We start from the raw sequence: 10981 nt of genomic DNA on the forward strand, positions 1-10981 counted from the left end.
AGCAACACGAGGTTGTTGCACCTTATGCACCACGCATATTAGAGACGTGGGACATAAACACAAATAAAAATGTACTTCCACCCCTACCTCCTCTTCCTATTAAACCGCAGAAAACACAGCGTGCCCCCATTATTAAAAAGCAACACGAGGTTGTTGCACCTTATGCACCACGCATATTAGAGACGTGGGACATAAACACAAATAAAAATGTACTTCCACCCCTACCTCCTCTTCCTATTAAACCGCAGAAAACACAGCGTGCCCCCATTATTAAAAAGCAACACGAGGTTGTTGCACCTTATGCACCACGCATATTAGAGACGTGGGACATAAACACAAATAAAAATGTACTTCCACCCCTACCTCCTCTTCCTATTAAACCGCAGAAAACACAGCGTGCCCCTATTATTAAAAAGCAACACGAGGTTGTTGCACCTTATGCACCACGCATGTTAGAGACGTGGGACATAAACACAAATAAAAATGTACTTCCACCCCTACCTCCTCTTCCTATTAAACCGCAGAAAACACAGCGTGCCCCTATTATTAAAAAGCAACACGAGGTTGTTGCACCTTATGCACCACGCATGTTAGAGACGTGGGACATAAACACAAATAAAAATGTACTTCCACCCCTACCTCCTCTTGCTATTAAACCGCAGAAAACACAGCGTGCCCCCATTATTAAAAAGCAACACGAGGTTGTTGCACCTTATGCACCACGCATGTTAGAGACGTGGAAATATTAACAGCAGTAAAATATAAATAACACCCCCCCCCCCCCCCCCCCCCCCCCCCCCCCCAACCGGTTGCAGCAGATAGCCGCCCCTCCCTGAGCCTGGATCTGCTGGAGGTTTCTTCCTGTTCAAAGGGAGTTTTTCCTTCCCACTGTCGCCATGTGCTTGCTCATAGGGGGTCATTTGATTGTTGGGGTTTTTTTTTTCACAACAACAGTTGTGAAAATATAACTGTTGTTGTGAAAATATTCACAACAACAGTTATATTGCAAAGTCTTCACCATCCATCAGCCATTACAATACAAATAATAAAAATCTTGAAATACATAAAAATGTTGATGTTTGATTTTGTTTACTTTAGTTTTGTTTACTACTACGTGTCTGATAGTGATTGTCTGAGTAGATAAAACAGTGGTCCTGTACCACCAACATCATTATGGAGATGTGTGAAAATGACTGGGAGACAGACTGGAGGACTACTGTGAAATCAGAAAAAGCAGAGTGGGGAGATACTTCCTGTACATTGCTTCTCCAGCTGTTTAAATTACATTTTTCTCAGCAGCAACAGCTTTGGGGTTAGGAGAATACCAGGACCAGTTAGTGCACAATTACCAATTCATCAGCTGCATAACAGCAGCTGGAGCCTCACAGCTGGAGCGCACTGTACTGAGTGAAACATTTTCACACTTCGGCGGCTCCGCTCTTTGTGTTTGTCTTTTTTGCGCTAGATTCTGAAGCTGCAGGTTTGATCTATCTTCAAACAACATTGACTGAACCAGCAGCAAAAGAAGATCCAAACTAGCTTCACGTTTCGCTTCACATAAACATTAAATAAACACCTTAAATTCCCTCTTACTTTTGCTGTTTTAACTCCACCACGATAAAAATCACACGTCATGCAGAGCTCTCCGTCTCTCTCTCTCAGGAATAGATTCCCATAAAAAAAGTCTGTTTTCTGCGTTATTCGCTTGCTTATTACCCACCAGGCTACCGTTGTTTACAGCGCTGTCTGCCACTGGTTTTTGTTTTTTAAATTTCCAACACGTAAGCCTAATTTCTTCACTTCAGTACTGAACAAATGTATCTACTGCAGAATATTTTTAAGGTTATCTGCTATAAAATCCCAGGCCAGGAAAATCTCCTTCATGTTTTTCTGTTTTATCCTCAGTTACTTTGACACAAAGGCATCTGCTGAGATGCTTACACCTTTGATCAAGTCTCACAAGTGTCAGCTTTGTTTTTATAGATGTAAAAACAAGGATATGTACTGATAAGTGATCAGAAATACAATATTTCTGACTGTATGGGGCAAAATTTCCCTGATTCAAATATAATCACCGAAATTCAAAAATTGCAGTTTTAATTTTCGCAAATGGCGCTCAATGACTCATTAACTGACGCTACTTATCAGCCAATCGGTGGCATGTAGTCTGACGACGTCACAGTGTAGTACCTGATCAGAATGCTTGGAATCCCGGGCTGTGAACTACTATGACCTAATGGAGAACCCAGAAAAGCATTCAGGATTTTCAGACGGAGCAGAATCATGGTTCCATCAATTGTTTGATGTTCATTTTATGAAATACTGTGTTAGCTTTATGGCCTGTATTTTGGTAAATGGCCTGTATTTATATAGCGCTTTACTAGTCCCTAAGGACACCAAAGCGCTTTACATATCCAGTCATCCACCCATTCACACACACATTCACACACTGGTGATGGCAAGCTACATTGTAGCCACAGCCACCCTGGGGCGCACTGACAGAGGCGAGGCTGCCGGACACTGGCGCCACTGGGCCCTCTGACCATTTATGATCTCACTACCACAAATAACAGAATTCAAACTATCCACAAACTGTCTCATGACTCCACAGAATATTTTCCCTAAGTACTTGAGGATCATCTATCTGTTTTTTTTTGGAAAACTTAAGGGGAGGTGTTATGACCCGGCTCGAGGCTGCAACATAAAAAAGGAGACGAATATCAGAGTGTAAGTGAGAAGAGGTTTTAGCTTAAAATGACATCCCAGGTTGGCTCAAATGGCTGTTGCCACAAAGGCAACGACTAGTGAGCTTCCTGAATAGCCTGCCACAGGTATGCGTTTATTTATACCTTACTAGGTGTGGCCAATTAGCAACAGCTGAACACACTGAGGAGATTAGGGGCTGCAGAGGGGCGTAACACCACCTCACTCAAAAGGGTTCCTCTAGGACCCCTAAATTTATTAAGCCAAAGCCAAAACTTGAGCAGTTTATTACCTGCTCTCCTGACACAAAACTAAATACTCGCATTTCTTAAGTTGGCATCTTTTTTTTTTTTTCTTTTCATCCTTTTTTTTTTTTTTTTTTTTAGGACAGGGGGAAAGAATGAAAGAAAGAGGGGGAGAGAAAGAAAGAAAACCAAAGGGGAGAAGAGACGGTGAGAAGGGGGGGAAGAGAGAGAGAGAGAGAAAACAAAAAAAACAGGGGAGACAGCAAACAACAAAGAGCAACATAATAATAGAAAAAAAAAAAAAAGCACCATCACAATAAACTAGCTAGTCATAGATATCAATAGTTACTAAATAATAAATGATATTGTGCAGCACGCAAGATAGACAGCGCACAGTGTGCTTTGAGGCAGCAGCCAAGAAAGCTGTAGTCCGCATCTGTGAATACCCATGTGTACACCTGTGTGCATACCTGTGTGGATCAGCATGCTTGCATTCCAAAGGTTTCTCCATGCAATGATCTGCTATAGAGTGTGGGGAGCCACAGCCCTGTCCTCTATGGTATCAAGCAGGTATGGAGGAGATCAAAACTCCAGACATCCAGAGGCCCCCAGAACACAAGAGACCAAGGAAGACCCACAGAGGGGCAGCTGCGTCACTGTCCCAGTAAGAGCTAAGGAGAGTCCCAGATGAGGGCTCATTCAGCAGCCGCGGAGCAGAAGCCAGGGGGAGTTGCAGTGACGCGCCCGTGAGCTCCGCCGGCAGCCAGCTGTGCCTGAGTGACCGAGCCCCAGGCCAAGAGGCCGGGGGCACCCCACCTCCGAGGTGGCCCGAGCGAGCCCCAATAAGCGGCCGCCAAGGAGTGAGCTGGTGTGTACCCGGACGCCCACCCCCAGATACAAAGAACCACCAACGCACCGATACCTGAGGGAGTCCGCCACCGGCAGGGGAAGTGGTGGTGGGTGGAGATAGGCCTCCAAACCTTGGAGGGCCCGAGATGTCCCCAGAGAGGTGGCGTTACTAACCTGACATATAGACACAGACATACAGGCACACACAGACACAAACATCCATTCCCACCCTCATGCTCTCATATGTACTTCACACTCAACCGACGTGGAGACAGACATAAAGGGACGCTGTATACACGATCACACTCCCCAAGCGTACTCTACTAACCGGGTCTAGGTACCCTTGCCCCTGGAGGGGGGAACTGCACCCAGACCCAGGTGGTGTTACCCTTTTCCCTGCGGTGGGGAGAGGCAGACCGCCCCGACTCCGCAGCAGCAGGGAGGCCCCAGACCGCAGTCGGACGGCCCACTCCTCCTAGCCCCCCCGCTACCTGAAATTTAGTTTGTTTAAATTTCATATCAAATTTGGCTTATTTCTTAACTCTTTAATCACATATCAGTGCAGAGTTCCATCACACCCAGCTGGGGATCTAAATTTCATAACGAAACTTTAGATCAGGATTCTTCATTTTCTGCTTGTAGTCTTCATCAAACTGTTCATTCTGGGCCACAGTGAAGTGGTTCTTCCAGTCACCAACTTTTCCTGAAGAAACAGAGAAAATAATTCAGGTTATTTGATCAACCTATTCATAAATGCAGTACACAGTTCTCAGAAGAAACACAGAGGGGAACAAAACAACTTTTAGGTTTAGACATTTATACCTTTTCTCATGAAAGGAGATATAGTCTGGTTCATTGAATCGAAGGTGGAGTAGTTGGTCATTTTATTTTGTTTCATATTGTCAAAAGTCACGCTGGCTTTGACTCTTTCCTTCTCTTCAGGTGATGGAGACAAACTAAGGAAGGAACACAGTCGGTCTATTTCTCGTCCACAGTCCTGTGTGAAGTGTTATTTTATATTTCATTTATATGTTCTTCAAAGAAAATGATACAAAGGCAAAGAATTTGAAGTTAAAATAACAACTGCATAATGTTTCTTTTGGTAAACATAGAAAGCGAGTCCCACAGACTAGAACACCAGACGAAGGCTAAGTATTTCCTAAAAGCTATTTAATCTTTCAGCAAGGGCAACGTGTTTATTAACAAACTCAAGACACTTTTTAATGTAATGAGCTTTGTTGTAAATGGCATTCTTTAGCACAGCTCATGATACCTCAATCAAATCTTCATAGAACATGTAGTGAAAATTTGAATAAGTCTGCTTCTTCTCACACCAGCCGTTCACATGGTCATACCACGATCCAAAAACCACTACAAACACACAACAAAACACAACAGAGTGTTTACATGAGAAATAAAATGAAAACATGGTCTCTTCTTTTGACAGTAAAACTAAACTGAACTCACTCTTCCCCTCCATGAAGTTCTGCAGGAAGGTGCTCCATTTCCCCGGTTCTGGCATACCACTGTCCATGCGTTCAAAATGGAAGTAGGACACTGCATTGTCTTTTGCATTGCGGGCCACGTAGACTACCTGCAGAACCAGACAACAACAAGTTCTAATCTGTTTCATAAATCCCATGTCTCTATGGTTACAGGTATATATGCATTTTACCCTGCAGCGCTGCTCCCAGAAGGACTTTGGTACAAACTGGACTGGTAGATGAGTTTTAATGAGACGAGGAGTGGTGGGAAGTTTGTCTGCCAAGTCTGTACCTGTAAGGTAAGAATGATTGGTTTGCCCCTAATAAGTTGGACTTTTCTAGATGTCAGAGGTCAACATGGCTAAAAGGCCAACATTTTAAGGCACTTTCGAGTGAGTTTGCAAACAATTTTGAGTGTCTAATAACCAAATAGATTTGAAAAATAACCAAATATCAAGCAAAAAAAAAATTATATCACTCTGTTTAGACAACAGTGAATGTGAAACACACTGAGGTTGCATTTTAGCAGCTGCTGTTTCAACATGTGACACACAAAAAATTTCTGCAATCAGAACTGATCTGAGACCTTTGGGCATAGGGGGTTCGCATATCTCCAGGAAGGGTACTCTGTCATGAAGAGGGATGGAAGTCTGACGGTCTTGACCCATGTGCGCAAAATACAGAAGATCTAGGATGTAGGAGACCCATGTGGTTCCTGAGGTTGAAAGAGATAAAACCATGCTGTTCAGTGGGAAATATAGCAATCCATGAAATTATTTATTTAAAAAAAATACTATAGTAACTAGCTCCACACAACCCTTGTACATGCCCTTAAGCTTTATTTATATAGTGCCTTTCAGCACAACATTTAGCTCAAAGGTTTTTTAAAGCCAATAAAACACACAGAGAGAAAAAGAGAGTCTAAAATAATTTCCAAGGCTTTGATTTGAGTTTAAATCAGTTTACTTTCACATGTCTTCACTTTCTTATGTTCACCCAGGCTGGCACAATTCTGTCTACTAAGGTTAAATTAACCTTACCTGCTTTAGGGTACGTAGCAATAAGAATATCATCTGGTCTTGCTTTGAAGTTCTGTATGTTGTCCCAGTTTTCTGTAAAGTCTGTGATCATGCCAACTCCATGGAAGTCAAACAGTTCTGGTCGAGGTCGCACCTCCATCTCTTGACTTTTTTTTATTATTAGAATAACTGCCTGAGTTTTTATTCCACACTTTAGAGTATCTTTCTCCCATATGATGTAATTTTTTTGTCTGCTTTACTGTTTTATTCTCTGTTCCTCCTTGACATCAGAAATGAGTAACCTTCAGTAATTACACCCTCAGTGCACTTTGCTTCTGAAGGTTGTGTTACTGATTAATGATTAGTCAAAGTGTAACCAATATGTCCACTCACCAAGAAATAATTAAAAAAAAATATTGATAACAACAGATAACAGGGTCTGATTTAGGGTCTGATGGCAGTTTACCATCGGTGTCCAATACCTCAAAGTAGAGCTTCCCAAGGTGTGGGGCCCGCCCCCTGGGCATGGTATGAAAAGGGAAAAAAAAAGATTGTTTGGACACTGCTAGCATAGCATGAAAGGTTTTTGACGGGGCTCCCACACTAACGCAAAGCAGGAGATGAAGCATCGCTGAATATGTTTCCAAGCAAAGTTCATTCTAAGCCAAAGACTAGAAAATATGGTGAAGCATGTCTTCCCTTTGGCTCCACCTGCACAAGTGCCAAGGTAGGTCTTATTACAGTTTTTTCTGAATGCTTAAACCCTAACTGTGATTCCTGTAGCACAATCTCTAAAACTATTCAGACTTATAGCAAAACCACTCACTGAGTTTGCAAAACTAAAAGCACAAAAACTGCTTTGCACTCAGTTTGCAATTTTGTAACACACACTTTGCAAAACTGTAGGCACAATTCACTGCACAACACTCAATTACCAAATTTCCAACACACTCCTAGCAAAAGTATACACATGTATGGCTATTATTAACACTAATTTGCCAACTGTCTGGCACACTTTCACATGTGAAAACTTTTTTAGATAATTAGTTCACTTTGCAATCAGCCTAAGCACTATAATACAGGTAAGCTGTGGGTGCGGAGTACAATGGAGGGAGCAGAAAGTGTGAGAAGTAGAAGTGTTCATGCGTTCAAAGTGAAAATAGGACACTGCATTGTCTTTTGCATTGCGGGCCACATAGACCACCTACAAAAAGAGGAAACGCTGAATTATACTCTGTGGGTTTCATAAATCCCATGTCTCTATGACTACAGGTATGTGTGCTTTTACCCTGCAGCGCTGCTCCCAGAAGGACTTTGGTACAAACTGGACTGGAAGATGAGTTTTAATGAGACGAGGAGTGGTGGGAAGTTTGTCTGCCAAATCGGTACCTGAGTAAGGTAGAGATAAGAAGGAACCGTTTGCAACAGAACATGCAAAGATAGATTTCTTTATAGACCACAGATCAACAACATGAATTGCCCAAACATTGTGTTTTTGAGGTGCTATGACTAACTTAACAGATTTACACACCAATAAAACTGCCAGAACCATCACAAAGCTATTGAACAAGGCTGTATTTGTAGTTGTAACTATTTGTAACCTGATTCAGAATGTTTTTTGAATTTCCTTTTGACTGAACAGTTCTAATGACAAATAAGTACCAAAGTGAAATTAGGACATTGAGCTTTTGGATCTGGTCTAATACAAATATGGCTAATTGAAGGTGGTCACAAGATTCAACCTGAAGGTAGAAAAGGTACGTAGAGCTCCAGAAAGGGCACTCTGTCATGAAGGGGGATGGATGTCTGACGAGCTGGACCCATGTGCCCAAAATACAGAAGATCTATGATGTAAGAGACCCATGTGGTTCCTGGGTGCGAAACAGATAAATGCATATTGTTTGGTGTGATATCAGCACATGATGATATAAGCCCCATAATCCAAATGAACACAGTCAGATAGCATCCTTATAGTGTCTTTCAGCCAATGCACACTGTAAAGTCGGAAACCTATTAACTTGCACGTTAACATTAAAATGGGAAAATGTTATTTAAAAAGCACTAACAATTTTATAACCTAAGTAAGTAAGTAACTAACTAACAAACCTGCTTTAGGGTACGTAGCGATAACAATATCATCTGGTCTTGCTTTGAAGTTCTGTACGTTGTCCCAGTTGTCAGTGAAAGGGTTGGTCATGGAGACTCCATGGAAGTCAAACAGTTCTGGCCGACGTAGCTCCTCCATCTGTGAGAATTACTTGTTTTTAAAATGAAGTTGTCTTTCATGTTTTCCCCATCCTTCTGTTACTTACACAGTAACTTATGTTTTGCAACCTCTGGTTTTTAAAACCAGAGTTGATGACTATGCTGAAACTAGAAGTTTCATCGGGACTCTTTCGGTCACACACTGTTGCAGCTCATCTGTGATTTAAAGTCATGGAAGAATCCAGGTGCGTGATTTGGTTTCTTCTTTTAATAAGAGATCTGATGAAGGTCTGCATTAATCTATTAATTCAACATTCTGGAGTTGCTGTCTCTGCTGTTTGTTTGGTTGTTGTTTCCAGGTTTAGTGAAGACGATTTGTTCCTGCACCACTAATAAGTCCTACTGAAATTATACCTCTAACTTACCATCATCACCTTTGCCAGTTTAACCTTTGCAACTGTAGTGTTTTCTTTTTTATGAGAGCATTTATGTTTTTAGTATTCACTTTCTGATTGCAGTTTGGACCTTGTCTGTCTGGATTCTGCCTGAGCTTTGTGTTGCTCACCATGTTTTTTTGTTTGTTGTACTAGCTTAATAAAACTCTGAATAATATTAACATTGCTCTGTGAATATCGGTCATGTTAGTCACAAAGAGGTTCATTCAAGTAAGTGCAAAAACAGTCAGCTGACAGTACATGATAAAAAACAAGATGCAGTCCAGCATTGGTAGAATCAGGAAACACCAGAATTACAACATTTCCCCTCCAGCTGAGTTCTCTAACCACAATGAATAAGACACATTTATTTCATTCGTTACATTTTAGTGTTTGAGTATTTAAAACAAGGACATTTTAATGCAAACAAAGTATTTTTGTAAAGTAAAGGCAGAGATTTAATGTTGGTAACACATGATTACAAAGCTTGCTTACCATCTAGGATCACTCCTACCAACTAACGTAATCCTGAAATTGTGAAGAGGGCACGTGACTCTAGAGGTCTGCGCGGGAATGTTTTTTTAGTCCCGCTCCCGCCCGCTCCCGCAAGGTTTTGTACCGCACCCGACCGCTCCCGCTGTATATTCAGTCTTTGTTCACCCGCTGCCCGCTTAGAATAATTTTCTACCCGACCCGACCGTTCCCGCTAAATTTAGATCTGGTTTCCAAAATCTCACATTTAAATGGGGTACCACCAAAAAATAGAGATAACAGATAAAACTGCAGGTTGTGCAATGATTGTATTTATTTTTCTTAAACAAGATGCATTTATCTGTCAACATGCAACATTTATCTTTTAACATGGAAAACGTGTTGCAAAAATAAAATAAATAAAAACGAATACAGCATTGTGGCCTACTTGTTATTTTTATGTAAAATACAAACGTAACATTTTTCTGTCAACACAGTAGGGAAAGTGTCACGAAAAAAAAAAAAAGTCACTTAAAATTGTAAACAAAAGAACAAAATAGTTGGCCACTGCGAAATTAAATGGTTGTTTAAACTATCAGTTTAACGAAAAAATGTCCCAATGTCGAATTCAAGGTCTCTCCTACAAAAGAAAATATGCATATATAAATGCAACAATAAACGACATCTCAAAATTATAAACTATTAATCAAATGAACGAAACTTACTTAAAAAAATCCAAATTATTTTAAATTTCCATGCAGGAAAAGAATGTCACTGACTGATGAGGGTTTCAGTACTGAACGTCTCTCCTCCAAAATCCGACCACAAAGGCTGAATGCTCTCTCGGAAGGTGCACTTGTTGCCGGGATGCAGAGGACAAATCTTGCAAGGTTGCTCAGGGCAGGGAACTGGGAACTGTTGGAATTCCACCACTGCAAAATGTTTTGTTGACTTGATAATTCAAGTTTCATGGTCCTGTACTCCTGAATCTGAACATCTAGTGATTTTGATCCACATGATTCTTCCTCTTCCTCCCAATCTGAAAATTTATGAAGAACAGTAGGCCTTTTGGCAGGTGTTGGTTCAACATCCTCATCATGTGCATGATCAAACTTTAAATCTTCGATCATCTCCTTGACTCCCTGTATCACATTCTGTCGCCCTCTTTCATCTAACATTCTCAGACCTCGCAGATTTGGTGTCAGAAAGGTTGCTATTTTATAAAGCATGTGAACAGAATGGGATGAAGTGCTGTCTGCTGACAGTAATTCTTTCAGCCGTGTTACACAGACGGTTGCAATTTCAGAGAGCAGAGGGTCTTTTGTGGCTGATGTACAGTGCTCAATTAATCGCACAGACCACGGAAGAACAAGTGAGGCACTGGGAGCTGTGTTATCAGTTTCCAAGTCGTCAGTTGCCTCTTTGAAGGGTTTTAGGAATGATACTAGTAACTTAAGAGTACTGATGCTAATGCGTCCGATCTTGTCATAATTATTGCTCTCAGTCAGCACAGATGCAATGTCTTCGTACTGTTCCAAGACAGAATTTAACATGTCAAAGTTAGAGTTCCA

General features: G+C 41.3%; 1 protein-coding gene across 1 annotated transcript; it reads right to left on the bottom strand.

The window, feature by feature from the left end:
• Positions 1–3977: 3977 nt before the first annotated feature.
• LOC143414346 (cytosolic sulfotransferase 3-like) lies at positions 3978–6664 on the bottom strand. Its single transcript, XM_076878539.1, has 7 exons — positions 6322–6664; positions 5868–5996; positions 5473–5573; positions 5265–5391; positions 5071–5168; positions 4620–4794; positions 3978–4500 (listed from the first exon to the last, which is right to left on the bottom strand). Exons 1-7 carry the CDS (start codon positions 6458–6460, stop codon positions 4388–4390), a joined length of 882 nt encoding a protein of 293 aa, XP_076734654.1. The 5' UTR covers positions 6461–6664; the 3' UTR covers positions 3978–4387.
• Positions 6665–10981: the final 4317 nt, after the last annotated feature.

The sequence above is a fragment of the Maylandia zebra genome, linkage group LG20, assembly GCF_041146795.1.
Source record: "Maylandia zebra isolate NMK-2024a linkage group LG20, Mzebra_GT3a, whole genome shotgun sequence".
NCBI lineage: Eukaryota > Metazoa > Chordata > Actinopteri > Cichliformes > Cichlidae > Maylandia > Maylandia zebra.